This window comes from Ursus maritimus, unplaced genomic scaffold (assembly GCF_017311325.1).
Source record: "Ursus maritimus isolate PB19 unplaced genomic scaffold, ASM1731132v1 scaffold_33, whole genome shotgun sequence".
Classification (NCBI taxonomy): Eukaryota; Metazoa; Chordata; class Mammalia; order Carnivora; family Ursidae; genus Ursus; species Ursus maritimus.
The window spans coordinates 5,402,742-5,420,456 of NW_024425897.1; the positions used below are offsets into that span (position 1 = coordinate 5,402,742).

General features: G+C 37.1%; 1 protein-coding gene across 2 annotated transcripts in view; it reads left to right on the forward strand.

Annotated features, from left to right (window-relative positions):
* SPIRE1 (spire type actin nucleation factor 1) overlaps positions 1 to 17,715 on the forward strand; it is a 206,452-nt gene that overhangs the window by 149,534 nt on the left and 39,203 nt on the right. For both annotated transcript variants that reach the window (XM_040619622.1, XM_040619623.1), the window contains exons 7-8: positions 8,621 to 8,707; positions 9,372 to 9,501. In XM_040619622.1, the coding sequence (XP_040475556.1) occupies positions 8,621 to 8,707; positions 9,372 to 9,501 (217 nt within the window). The remainder of the gene's footprint in view (positions 1 to 8,620; positions 8,708 to 9,371; positions 9,502 to 17,715) is intronic.

Below are 17,715 nucleotides of genomic sequence, written 5' to 3' on the forward strand. Positions count from 1 at the left end.
AAAAAATATATATATATATATATATATATCTTTTTTCACGCTTTCACTTTCAGCTTATTCATGTCTTTGGATCTAAGTTGAGTCTCTTGTAGACAACACAAAGTTGGATCATATTTCCTTTATCCATTCTGTCAATTTCTTCAGTTGGAGAGTTTATTCCCTTTGTACTGAATGTAATTACTGACAAGGAAGAACTTATTTCTGCCTTTTGATATTTGTTTTCTATGTTTTAAATCTCATTTGTCTTCTGATTTTTCCACTGGTGCCGCCTTTTGTGATTTCTTTTTTCCTATATCCCATTTGGATTCTCTTCCTATTTTTTCTGTAGTTTTTTAGCTTTTTTTCTTAGTAATTCCCTGGAGATTACAATTGATATCTTTATAACAATCAAGCTCGAACTAATATCAGCTTAATATCAGTTTTAATAATGTATAAAACTCTTCTCCGTCACAACTCATTTCCCCCTTATGTTACTGTCATAAAATATGTCTGATTTATACATTCTGTGTCTATTAACATAGATTTATGATTATTGTTTTACATTTGTCTTATAAATTGTATTGGAGAAAAAGAGTAGTTGCCAACCAAAAATTCAGTAACACTGAATTTTATACTTACTTATATAGCTAACTTTACCTTTCTTTTGTAAGTATTTGTATGGGTTCAAGTTACTGCCTAGTATCCTTTTAAGCCTGAACAACTCCCTTTAACATTTCTTGTAGGGCAGTGGTGAACTCCTGCAGTGCTTGTTTACCTTCAGTTTTGCTGGGTACAGAATTCTTTGTTGACAGCGCTCTTCCCCTCCCTTTAGTACTTTAAATGTTATCCCACTACTTTTTGGCCTTCATGATTTCTGATGAGAAATCACCCATTAATCTTATTAAAGATCTCTTATATATGACAATCACTGCTTTCTTACTGCTTTCAAGATTGCCTTTGTCTTTCAACAGTTAGACTATAAGATGTCCTGTTGTGGCTCTCTTTGAGTTTATTTTGCTTGGAGTTTATATAGCGTCTTAGATGAATAGATTCACGTGTTTATCAAATTTCAGCAGTTTTCAGCCATTAATTCTTCACGTATTTTGTGTCTTTTTGTGTCCCTCTGGAACTCATGTATGTTTGTACAATTGATGGTATCCTGTAGGTCTCTCAGGTTCTATTAAAATTTTTTTTTCTCTCTTCTCCCCAGACTGAAAAATCTCAGTTGATCTATGTTCAGATTTGCTGACTCATTTTGTTGTCTGTTTAAATCTGCTATTGAATCCCTCTAGTGGATTTTTAAATTTCATTTATTGTACTTTCAGCTCTAGAATTTCTGTTTGGTTTATTTTTATAATTTGTTTCTGTATTAATATTCTCTATTTGGTGAGACACTGTCCTTCTGATTTCCTTTAGTTCTTGTCTGCAGTTTACCTTTACTCTTTGAGCATATTTAAGATAGTCCATTTAAAGTCTTTGTCAAATAAGTCCAATTCTGTGCTTCCTTGGGGAAGTTTCTATGAATTTCCTCTTTTTTTTTCTAAGAACAAGCCGTAGTTTTTGTTCCTTTGCATACCTCATACTTTTTACTGACACCTGGATTTTGAATACCTGTAATGTGGCAACTCACAATCAGATTCTCCTCACCCTTGGGAAGCTTATTATTGCAGCTTGTTCTGAGTTGTTTGTTTAATGCCTTTGTAAACTAATTCTGTAAAGTTTGACAGTTTTTGCTACCTTATTAGTTGTTTTTGTGGAGGACACAACACTGGCGTTCCCTACTCTGCCATTTTCACTCATCACTTTAAGTTTCTTTTTAACTTCTTATTTTTTTTAATTTTCCTTTATTTATTTACATACTTATTTAGAAGAGAGAGAGTGCGCTCCTGTGTGCGCGAGTGGAGGGAGGGGCAGAGGGAGAGGGAGAGAGAATCCCAAGCAGACTCTGCACTGAGTGTGGAGCCCAACGCAAGGCTCAGTCTCACAACCATGAAATCATGAGCTGAGCCAAAACCAAGAGTCAGATGCTTAACAAACTGAGTCACCCAGACACCCTTAACTTTTCATTTTATTTTGAAGATAGACATGCTCATTATAGAAAATATGGATAATAGGGGAAAAATCACTTTAAATCACATAATTTCTCCACTCTAAGACTACTTCTACCATTTTGTAGTAATTTGATTCCAAGAGTTTTCTGTGACGTATAATTTATAAATACAAAATGAGGTTAAAGGGTACATATTGTATTGGAACTCTTTTCCCCCTGCTTAATACCTTGTAGACTTTGTTTCATATCACAAAATACAATTCTTAAATCACTAAAAATTTGTTAATAATTTAGTTTTGAATATGTAATACATTTTCCTGGTTCTAAATTCAAATATTTTTTAAAAGGCTTCTCTTTGTTTTTTACAGTTTTATTATATTCCATTCTACATCATTTTTAATGGCTCAAAGTAGCCTATTGAGTAGACAACGAAAATTTATTTAATTAATCTCCTGTGTTGAGATTTACCCTTTTTTTTACTGAGATGTAATGGCCATATAACATTATATTAGTTTCAGATGTACACCTCAATGATTTGTATCTGTATATATTGCAAAATGATCACCACAATAAGTTTAGTTAACATATGTCACCGTTTATCACTACAAATACTTTTCCTGTGATGACGACTTTTCAGATGTACTTTCTTAGCAACTTTGAAATATATAATACAGTATTATTAACTACAGTCACCATGCTGTATATTACATTCCCAAGACATAATTATTTTGTAACTAGGTGTTTGTATCTTCTGACCTTCTTCATCCATTTTGTCCACCCTCCATCCTCTGCCTCTGGCAACAGCAAATCTGTTCTGTGTATCCATGAGTTTGGGGATAGTTTTGGGTTTTGTTTTTGTTTTTTTTTTAAGATTCCACATAAGTGAGATTATGTAGTATTTCTTTTTCTCATATTTCACTTAACATAATTCTCTCAAGGTCCATCCATGTTGTCGTAAATGACAAGATTTTCTTCTTAATGGCTGAATACTACTCCTGTGTGTGTGTGTGTGTGTGTGTGCGCGCGCGCGCGTGTGCATGTGCGTGTGTGTGCACGCACACGTGGACATGTGTGCACGCACCACATTTTCTTTATCCATTCATCTGTCAGTGGGTACTTAGGCTGTTTCCATGTCTTGGCTATTATAAACCATGTTGCCATGAACATGGAGTATAGCTACCTTTTCGAGTTAGTGTTTTCATTTCCTTCAGATAAGTACCCAGAAACGGAATTGCTGGATCATATGTTATTTCTGTTTTTAATTGTTTTGAGAAACCTCCATACTGTTTTCCATAGTGGTTGCACCAATTTACATTCCCACCAACAGTGCACGAGGGTTTCTTTTTCTTCACATTCTTGCCAACAGTTATATCTTGTCTTTTTGATAATAGCCGTTCTAACAAATATGAGGTGGTTGTAGATTTACCATTTCTTAGTATTATATAAAAAACTGTATTAATTTCCTTAGTGTAAATTCTAACCATGGAACTATTGGATCAGTGAATATACTTGTCTTTAAGGCCTTTGGTAGGTACTGGCAACTTGTCTAAAACACTTGTAAACTACCTTGTGGTGTGAAAATTAGATGTATATTTGAAGTCTTAATGACAAAATGTAACTTCCCATGTTTCTGAAGAAAACTATCTTACCCTTTCTTTCAAGTATGTTTGTTGGTGGTACAGGGAGTATGTGGCAGGCCACATGTTTTATGAAACTCTATTAATGTTATATAACTATTAATCAGTAAATAACATAAATTGGATTTCTACTGCTTTAAACAAATATTAATGCACAAATGTAATTGGTATATAAGAATGTTTTTGCAAGGGTGCCTGGGTGCCTCAGTCGGTTAAGCATCCAACTTTTGGTTTTGGTTCAGGTCATGATCTCAGGGTCATGGGATTGAGCCCTGTGTCGGGCTCCATGATCAGCACGGAGTCTGCTTGTCCCTTCCCCTCCCCCTCTGCACCCTGCCCCCCACCCCGGGCACATGCGCTCTTTCTTTCTCTCTCTCTCTCAAATAAATAAGCAAAAATTTTTTAATGTTTTCCATTTCCAAAACATTGCTAAAGGGGAGGCTGTAGTAGGTGGCAGTAAAAATAATTTTTAGTATGATTTAATATCTTAAACTGTATGTTTTTATGTTATCATGGATACTAAAAATAATTTTTATGCTTAAGGATTTGGGACAATTGAAAAGCAAAAACGCAACTTAACTGTAAATATAGGGAATGATTTTTGGTCCTGTTGACCAGATCTCTCAAGTCTAATGAAATAAGTTTCTTAGTTGTGAGTATTTTATATGAATATGAGAATATTGCGTGTGATTCTCTTTGACATCCTTATAGTATATTATGAATGTAATCTGGTTTTTCCAGGCTTCATCCTGGGATATAACAGCAAACTCAGATGTTTTTATGTACAGAGCAGGTAAATGTAAATGAGTGACTTAGGCTAGCAAAGCTTATCTATGGTGATCAGAATAGTGTTTATCACAAGTAGAGGTGGGGTAACAACTAGGAGAAGGCACTGGAGAGCTGCTAGTATTCTGTATTTTGAGCTGGGTGATAGTTCAATAGGTTATATTCATTTTCATATAATTATGATTTCTGCACTTTACCATGTATACCTTATACTTCAGTAAGCAAATTTACCCCCAAAATTGACATCTACTCTCTAAAAGAAATAGACTTCAGTACTACAATATATTCCTTTCTGCATGCCACACTTATTGTTTGCGTTCCACAGTTATGCATTCATTATCAGGCTACTCTTTTTCCTGTGTGTGTAGAGGAAGATTCAAATTTTAACCAGGTAGTTTCATCTTTGGATGGTGGTTTCTTTTAACAAAAAGCTGAATAAGTTTTTGGATTATGACAGCTACGAGTAGCAGCCTTTCATGATATTTACAGATAGATGCTGTCTCATGAAAAAAGTCACTTGAGGATTCAGTTCTTGTGCTTAATGGCAAGAATCCTTCCATTTACTTGAAATGTTAAAATATAAGGAAGACCAGTGGGAGTCTGGCATTTTAGGCAGAGATGGCTTCCATGCCACTGCCTTTGGTGCCAGCTTCGTATCTTGGAAGTTCTGCCCAGCTGACCAGGATTGAACGGCTTTATTTGAAACAGTAGGTCCACACCCAGAGCCATTATCAGAAGCAGTAGAGAGCTTGGTGACAATCGGGAGAGTTAAGGAGGCTAGACTGTGGCCTCAGTAGTGGCTGAGACCACTCAGAAATTGAACAAAGTAACCTAGGAAACAAGACAGCCAAAGTTGGGTAAGATCCCACTTACTCCTGCGGGTCTCAAAGGTTGTGCTCATGCTGGGCCCACTTGGGAGAGACTAAAGAAGTGAGCTGTTTATCCCTGGCCAAATAGAGAGGTCTTGTGAACGCAGAAGGTAAAAGCTGGGCAGACATTTAACTCCCGTGACAGAGGAAGGGAGCCTTACTGGCGTCACTGTGTTTATGTACCACTTCTGACCTATCACTGGCTGATCGCTAAGTACGTGGCTGACCCAGGGGAACTCCTAGAAAGCCAAGCTTAAAAATAAAAACACGAATTTTAAAAAGAAAAAATATTGAGCAGAGACATTAGAACCTACATGTGGCTGCAGAAGTAGACTTAACAGAATTAGTGTAAACAAGTCACTAAGCAAATAAACAACAATACCCATCCCCTGCAAGGAGAAATCAAAATCCAGAGTTCTTACAATATATTTTTTAAGTGTCCAGTTTATAGCAAAACATTATAGATAGCAAAAAACAAAACAAAACAGAAAAGCGTGGCTCATAGTAGTAACTCTTAGTACGGGAACAGTTATGGAATGTACATTCCAAGGACAGGCTGTGGGGGTAAGGAGCCTTCAATTGCCCAGGTCCAGCCAGTGGGCATGTCCTCTCAGTGACCTCTTCCAACAATAAACCAATAAAACTTCAAACAGGTAACATAGCAGAACATCTTTTTGACCTTGAGGTAGGCAGAGATTTCTTTAAATAGGATGGGTGTGTACATTGTGCACCAGAAGACTTATCCAAGAATATACTAACTAACATTTTTGTTGTCCCATAATGTGGAAGTAACCTAGTGTCCGCCAACAGTGAAGTAAGTAAATTGTGAACAAATAAATGGAATAAGAGCAACGAAATTAATTTCTCCTACATGCTGCAATGTAATTGAATCTCTGAGACATAATGGTGAGCAATAAAAGCCAAACCCACAAAAAGCCCTTCATAGGATTCCATTCTTATATTTTTTTAATTCAAAAAAAGCCATTCCTTTTATAAGTGTGTAGGAATGCCTTTTCTGTATTCTTCACTAATACTGTGTTACACTCTCAAACTTTTATCTACCAGTTTTACAGGTCTGATCTCATTTAATTTCCATTTCTTAATGAGTAAGATCAAACATCTTTTTAAAGTGTTTTAGCCAATATATATGATGCTTACGAGCAGTGACTCTGGAAATAGGGTAACTGTGAATCTCCATTCTGCCATCAACTCAATAGCATTTGGGGCATGTTACATGTACTTCTATATGTATATGGATACATATATACAGATACTGGTTTTAAAAAGTGAGACAAACTGTTTTCTATAAAATTTTAAGAAAGGGAGAAAAAGGATTTTTACTGAGTTTTCTAAGAAGGTCAGAGCACAGAGAAACACTGCTGAATAGCCTGATGATAAAATAAAGCCCATATGAGGTGGAGACTGGATATAGAGTATGTTTTCCACTTCAGTACTGTAACTACTGAAACGTGGAAAGAGGAGAGGCTAAAATATTAGACACAGACTAGGTCATCACCTCAAGGAAATGAAATCAGGATCTCAAAGAGATATCTGCACTCCCACGTGTATGGCGGCATTATTCACAGTAGCCAAGTTATGGAAACAGCTTAAATGTCAACAGATGAATGGATAAAGAAAACGTGTATGCATCTACAGTGGAGTAGTATTCAGTCATAAAACAGAAGAAAATCCTGCCATTTGCAACAACATGGATGAACCTGGAGGACGTCGTGCGAGGTGAAATAAGCTGGGCACACGAAGACAAATACCGCATGATCTCACTTGTATGGTGAACTTTAAAAAGTAAAACTCATGGAAGCTGAGAGTAGAACAGTAGGTTTCCAGGGGCTCAGGGGTGGGGGAACTGGTGACATGTTGATTAAATGTTGGTCAAAGGTCACATGTTTCAATTATAAGATGAATAAGTAAATTCTGGGGACTCAGCATGGTGACTGTAGTTAATAATACTGTATTGTGTACTCGAAATAGGCTGAGCGTGTACATCTTAAGTGCCCCCCCCAAAAAAAGAAAACAGTAACAGTGTGGGGTGATGGATGTGTGAATTAGCTTGGTTGTGTTAAGCATTTCACAGTGCATGTACACATACCAGATAACCACGCTGTATGCTTTAAATATGCATAATTTTTCTTTGTCAGTTCAGCCTCAGTAAGGCTGAGGGAAAAAAGAAATCTGATTGGGCCCCAATATTAATCCATAAACTATAGCTCAGCTTTGTACACTTTTAGTTGTGATCTTACATCATCACAAGTGGTTCTGTATTACTGAAGACAAAAATAGAAAAAAAAAGTTTTTTCAAGGCTCAAGTTATTTAAGCTTTTTGTTTGTTGAGGGTTCTGTGAGCTTCAGAATGACAGGTGATTTTAATGTGTTCTTTGTAATAATTATCAGTGATGCATCTGCTTACCATTTAATCTATTTAGCTATAAAGAATACGGTTTTTGAACTTGGAGGTTGTGGGTAGGAAATGAAGACAAATGGATAGATGCTTCTGCTTCGTGGTAGCCACTGTTTTCCTTTTCATGTCTTTATAACTTGTTAACATTTCTTTTTTCATCCATCTTTCATGAGGAGCATGACAGAAAATGCCAGCAGCTTCTGTTTTTTTCAGATTAAGACTGGAAAGTAAATAGGACAAAATGGTCACAACTGTGCCTTGTGGGGTGGTCAGAATGTGAGTTTAGATTGTTATTTTTTTGTGGGTTTCTGGGGTTTTCTTAAATTGCTTTTAAAGTTTTCTTTTTATAACAAATTGCTATAAAAAGTGAGTACATTAGAGCAGGAGTCAGAGACAGATGAGGTCTCTACCAAAACTCTTGAACTTACTAATTGTGTGAATGTAGCAGAGACCCTCCTTGACATGAGCCTGAGTTTTATCTACAGAATGTGACTCATGTCACCAGTCCTTGCTGTTACCTAGGATGAAAGTAAGAAGTAGAAGGCTTTATAAGTTATAAAATTATTAATAAAGCATAGTATTATTTATTCCATTCACATTCATAATTTTAGAAACTTTTTGTAGGAAAGGATGAATCTAGTATATTTTTTCCCCAAACGGTGGAACTAGTGATTCAATTTATAAACTTGTATTTTCTTCAATTCTACATGGTTATTTTTGCTCTGAATCACTCAGCTATTTATTTTCCATTTTATTGATTGTAAACACGTCTTTGGTAGAGCCAGAGTGCACTTTCAGTAATTTTGAGGTATCAGCTGTCCCCAGAAACTTAGAATGATAATCCTATAGTCATATGAATCTTGTACTTGTGGTCTCCTTTCAGGTCAACGGTGATATTCCCCCTCGGTTAAAAAAAAGTGCTCATGAAATCATCCTGGACTTCATCAGATCAAGACCCCCTTTGAATCCGGTATGTGATCTGAGTGTTCCCCTTGGTTGGAGGTCACGTAGCAATGTGCTCTCTTCTAGGACATGGTCTCTGGAACTCAGCTCTCTTGGTAGTTTTTTCACACCCATCTTTTGTTCTCAGAATGATAAAGCCTAACTGTAAGTTATATTCTTCAGTCACAGAAAAAATACTGAAAATTACTCAATACAAGGCCGTCTTAGGATGTTTTAACTGAAAACAACCTGAGTTACGGTGCAGTTCAGTAGCCACGTGTCCCTAAACAAATTAATCAGCCTCTCTGAGCGTTTATTTCTTCAATCATAGAAAGAAGACAACGATAGTAATCCAAGAAGGTTGTGATGATTTCCTCAAAAATGTTACTTTTAAAAACAGTAATAGTAATAGATAAAGTATAGGTTACATTTCAGTTGATTGCCTATCATGGTGGCATATTGTGAACATAATTACAACTTCAGCAAAACGGACTCCTTACAATTGGTTGAGCACATATGACCAAGTTACTGTGAAATCCAGTGATCTCCCTATTGCTTAGTCTTTTATTATAAGACAGTGTTGCAATCAATAAAATACAATTGCATAATACTGTAGTATAGGAATGGACTTCAGTAAGAATTATTTAAGGACAACTACTGAAGTCTATAGCCATTCTTTTTTTTTCCCCAAGGTCTCAGCCAGAAAACTGAAACCCACCCCACCACGGCCACGGAGCCTCCATGAAAGAATATTAGAAGAAATCAAAGCAGAAAGAAAGCTGCGGCCCGTCTCACCGGAGGAGATGAGACGCAGCAGGTTAGGTGAGTCAGCTGCTTACTGCACCGCTGGTCTAGCCTCAGCCATTTGAAGTAGTGTCTGTGTACAACCAGCCCAGTGAAAAGTAGTGGCATAATGGTGCAAAGTAAAAGCAGTGTTTGTTCCTCTCTCTCTCTCTCTCTGACATACACGTACTTACTTGAAGTTTATACTTGAAATTCACAGAACAGGAAATTCTTTCCCCATAGGATACTGAACTACATGGGAGCGCCATGTCTTAGTGGGAACTACTCTGCCATTTTCTAGACTGTGGCTTTAGGAGAGTCTCTTTACCTCTCTGAGTGTTGATTTCTTTATTGGCAGAAGGGGTATAAAAATTCCTCTGTGCTTTAATTATGGCTTTTATGTAAGAACTAAATAGGATTGTGGTCAAAATACTTCATAAACCGTAATACATATACAAAGCTATTATGTTTTAGAAATATGATACATAGTTTTACTTCACATTTCTATTGTCTTAATTATGGGTTTAAAGATACAGTATTATGTGATGAAAGCATCGATTCTTACCTGATATCACTTAACTTATTCCCAAGCTTCCTTTATGTTTGTTTTTAAATGTGTACTATAAACACACAGCGATTTTGATAGATAGCAAGACCATATTATAAAATATTTGTAAACATTTTTGTCTATACAGCTCTCCACCTATTTATAAGATTAAAGATGCCCAAAGAATTCAGAGAAACTTCCTTTAGAAAAATAGATGATAGTGGCATCTGAACAGGGAGGGAACCACACTCTCCTAGTTTTCTCCTCTGATCTCTTTTCCTGCCTCTTTTAGACTCTCCTTGGTCCTTTAGATTTCTGTCCTGGGCTCACCTCTCTCTGAGCAACTACACCCTTTTCCATGGTTTTTGTTCTGGCTACAAAAGCTCTCATCTGTGCACGGATCTCTCTGAGCTCACACCCGTTCATCCAGCTGTCTGCTAGCTAGGGCCTACAGTAGGACAGGGGAACCCATCTGTTTTCTCCCAAACCACCTTCTCCTGTTTCCCCATCTCCGTGTGCTCAGGCAGAACCTTGCGTCATCTCTGACTCCTACCTAACAGCCAAGCCCTGTTGATGTTTCTTATTCTGGATCTTGTTCGTTTCCCCCTTTTTAGCCCGACACCATCCTAACCCAGCCTGTCATCTTCTCTTGTCTAGTTTATCACATCAGCTTTGACTGCTGTCCCTGCTTCCAGCCTCGAACTCTTCAGTCGTACCCTTTTGTTAGACTCTCAGCCCTTCTTTTACCTTGTGAGCTTCTTGCCAGCAAGGCCCAGATCTGTCTGGTTCATTGTTGTAGAAGTGCTCCCATAGGTGCTGAAGTACTCGAATGTATTTTCAGTTACAAAGCTACTGAGTGAATAAAGGTTGTATCAATTTATCCCTGTCTAATTTTTATGGCAGCAAGTGTTGTCTCTTAAAAATAATGTTTAAAGCATGCTAAGTGACAAATCCATATAAGCATTTGTATAATAATGAACTAAAACATAAAAGCCATGTGCACCGGGGCGCCTGGGTGGCTCAGCCGTTAAGCGTCTGCCTTCGGCTCAGGTCATGATCCCAGGGTCCTGGGATCGAGCCACACGTCGGGCTCCCTGCTCAGCGGGAAGCCTGCTTCTCCCTCTCCCTCTGCCCCTGCTTGTGTTCCCTCTCTCGCTGTCTCTCTCTGTCAAATAAATAAATAAAATCTTAAAAAAAAAGAAGAAGAAGAAAAAGAAGCCATATGCACCAAGAGTACTTATCCTGATGTCCTCAAATGGGCCTGACGAGAGTCTGTGAGTCCCCTGAAATACAAAACGTGTGCTTATTTCACAAAGTGTATGTATGTGCATTTTTCTGGGGAGAGGGTCCATAGCTTTCCTCGGTTTCCTAAAGAGTGCACAGCCTCTAAGAGTAAGAACCACTGTGGAAAAATAAGGAAGTGGTATTATGGGATGCTAGCCTAAGACTGGATTTTTTTAAATTGGTGTACCTTGAGAAGAAAAAATGGGGGTAAAAGAAAAGATTTCAATAAAACTATGAGGCAAAACAAATACATTACCGTGAGAAAAGTAAGCTTCATGATTTACAGGAATTAGGCTGAGGGATTATTAGCGTCAGTTGAAGTACTTATAGATGTTCTTGTACAATGTGGATGATATTTGACATATAGTTCCTCCACTCTTCTGATAGTTTTTGAAGCTTTACTTTCTATTAAACAACCATGTCATCTCCTGGGGTGCAGAGATGAACAAGGCATAATGCCTGTCCGCAAATGCTTACAGAATAAGGACTCCAGAGTGTCATGTATGTTCATGCTGCAAGACCATTAACAGCAGCCAATCAGAAGGCGTTAGTGAGGCCATCTGAGGGAGAGACTAGCAGTCCCTGTAAGTGTCAAGGGGACACCCTCATTGCTTGAAAGGTCACTGCAAGCCTTTGTCACATACATATTCTTCTATTTCACTTTAAACAAATTCGATGCTTAATAACAGGAAACCTACTTCAGAATAATTAAATATCAGGGGTGCCTGGGTGGCTCAGTTGGTTAAGTGTCCGACTCTTGGTCCTGATCTCATGGCTCCTAGGATGGAGCCCCGTGTCAGGCTCGGGGCTCAGCACGGGAATCTGCTTGGATATTCTCTCCCTCTGCCCCTCCCCCACTCGTACTGGCGCGCTCTCTCTCTCTCTCTCTCACATGCTCAAATAAATAAAACCTTAAAAAAATAAGTAAATATCAATTTTACATTGCGAGGACATCTTATTATTTTATTTTTTATTTTAACCTTACGAGTGGTGTTTCACAACAGCCAGGACTGAGCTGTTATAGAAAGCGATTGTTCATCTGTGAGAGTCTTACTTCTAGAATTCTGCATTCAAACTGATCTTGAATCTTACTGGAAAGTAAGGGATTTGGGTTCATTTCTGCAGATCTACGTTGGTTCTTACCATAAATCTTGCTTTGGGGAGTTTGAGTAGGATGAGGTTGGCAGACTGAACTTGAGAAGTTTTCTACATATTTTTATAACCTTTCCCTTCCATGTAATTGTGAGCAGAATCCCACTATAGAAATTGGGGAAATGCATAAATGTTTGAAGAAGAAATGTCACCCGTTGTTTCAACACCCAGAAGCATCCCCTGTGAATCTACTTGTGCAGTATGAAATGGAGACAAGAACTGTATGCACAGTATTCTGTTCTCTTCACTTAGCGTTGTGTGTGATGTGAACATCTTCCCATGTCATTAAATAGCACTCATAAGGCCCTTGTATCCTGATATATGGCTAAAGTGTGTTTTATTTCCCCATTGTTCGACAGACTCTCCTTTTTTTTTTTCCTGTTAAGTCTGAAAATACTATTCTTGTGCACCAGTCTTTGTTCATGTCCAGTCGTTTTCTTTTTCCTAACATATACTGAATTGAGATTTTGGGTTTTAAATATAAATTGTACCTTTAAAAAACATCTTTTCTGTAAACTTCTTAATTGCTGTTATGCTTGATTTCTCTCCTCTTTGTGATACATAGAGCTTCGAAAAGATCCAAACCTCATCTTCCAAGAAATAACGGCATCCTTTTCTTATGCAGTAGTCATTTGTATTTCAAAAGATAGATTCGTGTATCAGAAGAATAGAATGAGAAGATACTAGAGAAGGGTGGCAAGTGCTTTGAGAATATGTTGTCTTTTATTTGCTATGTATAATTTGAAAAATCTAAAGTCGATAATATTTGAATTCAGAAATGCAGGGTTTTTTTTTAATGATTCACAGATATTTATTTGAAAACCTCACACTAATGCATATATAAATACTATGATTAGATCAATCAGATTATGGACAGCAGAAACTGGATATTTACTTCTACAAGGGTTAATTGTAATATTCCTTCCCAGAAGTCTTAAAAAATAATTATAAACAATTATAATTAATGTTTGGATTTTTCTTTAGAAAAACATTAAAAAATTTATAGCACTTTTGTAAAGTTAGCATTTTGAGGAGAACACTTATTTATTTTCTTCAATGAATGTTAGCTAAATTATGAAATCCTTTTCTGTTTGAAATACGTAATTTCTGCATCCAGAATATCTTGATTATTGAACTTCAAGTTTCTTGTATGAATTTTTTATTAACATATAGTGTATTATTAGTTTCAGATGTAGAGTTCAGTGATTCATCAGTCTTATATAATACCCAGTGCTCATTACATCACATGCCCTCCTTAATGTTCGTTACCCAGTTACCCCATCCCTCCACCCCACCCCCCCTCCAGCAGCCCTGTTTGTTTCCTATGATTAAGAGTCTCTTATGGTTTGGCTCCCTCTCTGATTTCATCTTGTTTTATTTTTCCCTCCCTTCCCCTATGCTACTCTGTTTTGTTTCTTAAATTCCACATATGAGTGAGATCATATGATATTTGTCTTTCTCTGATTGACTTATTTCGCTCAGCATAATACCCTCTAGTTCCATCCACGTTATTGCAAATGGCAAGATTTCATTTTTTTGATGGCGGAGTAGCATTCCATTGTGTATATATACCACATCTTCTTTACCTATTCATCTGTCAGTGGACATCTGGGCTCTTTCCATAGTTTGGCTATTGTGGACCTTGCTGCTATAAACATTGGGGTGCAGGTGCCCCTTTGGATCAATACATTTGTATCTTTAGGGTAAATACCTAGTAGTGCAATTGCTGGATTGTAGGGTAGCTCTATTTTCAACTTTTTGAGGAACCTCCATACTGTTTTCCAGAGTGGCTGCACCAGCTTGCATTCCCACCAACAGTGTAGGAGGGCTCCCCTTTCTCCACATCCTTGCCAACCTGTCATTTCCTGACTTGTTAATTTTAGACATTCTGACTGGCATGAGGTGGTATCTCATTGTGGTCTTGATTTGTATTTCCCTGATGCCAAGTGATGTTGAGCATTTTTCAGGTGTCTATTGGCCATTTGTATGCCTTCTTTGGAGAAATGTCTGTTCACGTCTTCTGTCCATTTCCTGACTGGATTTTTTTTAATATTTTATTTATTTATGAGAGAGAGAGTGTGCATGAGCAGGGTGGAGGGACAGAGGGAAAGGGAGAAGCAGACTCCCCTGAGATCCCCGAGCCCTAGGCAGGCGCTTAACGGACTGAGCCACCCAGGCACCCTGCCTAATTGGATTATTTGTTCTTTGGGTGTTGAGTTTGATAAGTTCTTTATAGATTTTGGATCCTGGCCCTTTATCTGATAAGACATTTGCAGGTATCTTCTTCTCCCATTCTGTTGGTTGTCTTTTGGTTTTGTCACTATTTTCTTTGCCATGCAAAAGCTTTTTATCTTGATGAAGTCCCAATAATTCATTTTTGCCTTTGTTTCCCTTGCCTTTGGAGACATGTCTAGCAAGAAGTTGCTGTGGACAAGGTCACAGAGATTGCTCCCTGTGTTCTCCTCTAGGATTTTGATGGTTTCCTGTCTCACATTTAGCTCTTTCATCCATTTTGAGTCTATTTTTCTGTATGGTGTAAGGAAATGGTCCAGTTTTATTCTTCTGCATGTGGCTGTCCAGTTTTCCCAACACCATTTGTTGAAGAGACTGTCTTTTTTCCATTGGATATTCTTTCCTGCTTTGTCGAAGAGTAGTTGACCATAGAGTTGAGGGTCCATTTCTGAGTTCTCTATTCTGTTCCATTGATCTATGTGTCTGTTTTTGTGCCAGTACCATACTGTCTTGATGATTACAGCTTTGTAATATAGCTTGAAGTTCAGAATTGTGATGCCACCAGCTTTGGTTTTGTTTTTCAACATTCCCTTGGCTATTCAGGGTCTTTTCTGGCTCCATACAAATTTTAGGATTATTTGTTCCAGCTCTGTGAAAAAATGTTGATAGGGATTGCACTGAATGTATAGATTGCTATAGGTAGAACAGACATTTTAACAACATTTGTTCTTCTAATCCATGATCATGGAATGTTTTTCCATTTCTTTTTGTCTTCCTCAATTTCTTTCATTAAGTGGTCTATAGTTTTTTGAGTACAGATCCTTTGCCTCTTTGGTTAGGTTTATTCCTAGGTATCTTATATGTTTTGGTGCAATTGTAAATGGGATCCTTAATTTTTCTTTCTTCTGTCTCATTGTTAATGTATGGAAATGCAACTGATTTCTGTGCTTTGATTTTATATCCTGTAACTTTGCTGAATTCCTGTATGAGTTCTAGCAATTTTGGGGGGGGGGAGTCTTTTGGGTTTTCCACATAGAGTATCACGTCATCTGTGAAGAGTGAGAGTTTGACTTCTTCTTGCCAATTCAGATGCCTTTTACAGAAATGCAGGCTTTTTTAAATAGGTGGGTTTTTTAAATTCAAGTAGAGTTAATATACAGTTAACATACAGTTAATACAGTTAATTTCGGGTGTACAATATAATGATTCAGCAATTTTATACATTTCTCAGTGCTCATTAGGATAAATGTACTCTTAGTCTCCTTCACCTGTTTTACCCACCCACCCCCACCTGCCCTCTGGTAACCACCAGGTCTTTTTTTCTTTGTCTCTTTTTCCTTTGTTTGTTTAGTTTCTTAAATTCCGAATATGAGGGAAATCACACGGTATTTGTCTTTCTCTAACCAACATATTTCACTTAGCATCATATCCTGTAGGTCCATCCATGTTGCTACAAATGGCAAGATTTCATTCTTTTTTATGGCTGAACAATATTCCATTGTATGGATGCGTGTGTGTGTGTGTGTATATATATATATACACACACACACACACGCATCCATATTTTCTTTACATCTTCTTTATCCATTCCACATCTTCTTTGATGTCCAATTGTTGGACACTTGAGCTGCTTCCATTTCTTGGCAATTGTAAATAATGCTGCAGTAAACATAGAGGTGCATATATCTTTTCGAATTAGTGTTTTCATTTTCTTTGGATAAATACCCAGTAGTAGAATTACTGGATCATATGGTAATTCTGTTTTTAATTTTTTGAGGAACCTCCATACAGTTTTCTACAGTAGCTGCACCAGTTAACATTCCCACCACCAGTGCTCAAGGGCTCCTTTTTCTCCACATCCTTGCCAGCATTTGTTGTTTCTTATATTTTTGTTTTTCGCCATTCTAACAGGTGTGATATGTGATATCTTATTGTGGGTTTGATTTGCATGTCCCTGATGATAAGTGATGTTGAGCGTCTTTTCATGTGTCTGTTGGCCATCTGGATGTCTTCTTTGGAGAAATGTCTATTCATGTCCTCTGCCCATTTTTAATTGTATTATTTGGGGGTTTTGGTATTGAGTTACATAAGTTTTTTATATATTTTAGATATTAACCCCTTAGTTATATCATTTGCAGATATCTTCTCCTATTCAGTAGGTTGCCTTTTAGTTTTGTTGATGGTTTCCTTCACTGTGCAAAAGTTTTTTATTCCGGTGTAGTCCCATTAGATTGTTTTTGCTTTTGTTTCCCTTGCCTGAGGAGACATATCTAGAAAAGTGTTTCTACAAGAAATGTAGGGTTTTTTGAATGGTGAGTAGAGGATTATTCTCATCAGTATAAAATTCTGATTACTTTTCTGCGAGATAACTAAAACACAGTAAAATGCTTATTTAAAAGTTACATCCTAATTTATTTACTAGAATGAAATACTTAAAATATTATTTCCTGGTCATCAAATAATAAGTGTGATTGTCAACAAATTGTTGCTTTATTTGCCCCATTTAAGATACACATCTCCTTTGTTGACATAAGTGCTTTTGAAAACATCTGCATGTGATTCCAGCATCTTGCCTAGTTGCATTTGGGATCTAACTCAATGCTTTACCTTCACGTCATTTTTTTTTAATACTGTGTTTTTGGATTGTAAGTATAAATTATTCCTTTAAAAACATCTGCCAAGAAACATATTGAGAGATACTTACATTCTATTAAATTTAGGTGTTAGAACTCTATAGGCAGTCTACCTGGAAGACATGAACGGGGGAGACATTCTGCCCATTATGCCTATGCCTCCATCCCCACTATAGATCTAAGGTTCTGTCGTCTTCTGACGGTAAAGGTACCTGTCCTTCCTCAGCCTAGGTCATAGAATAGATAGTCTGGTAAGAGTTTTGGGCCGCAGTGAAAATAGTTAATTCTCACTGTCATGAATACCCAAATTAATCAAATCTTTGCAGTAAGCTTTTTTAAAAAATAGCTTTATTGAGGCATAATTTATCTACCATAAAATTCACCCATATAAAGTATACAATTCAA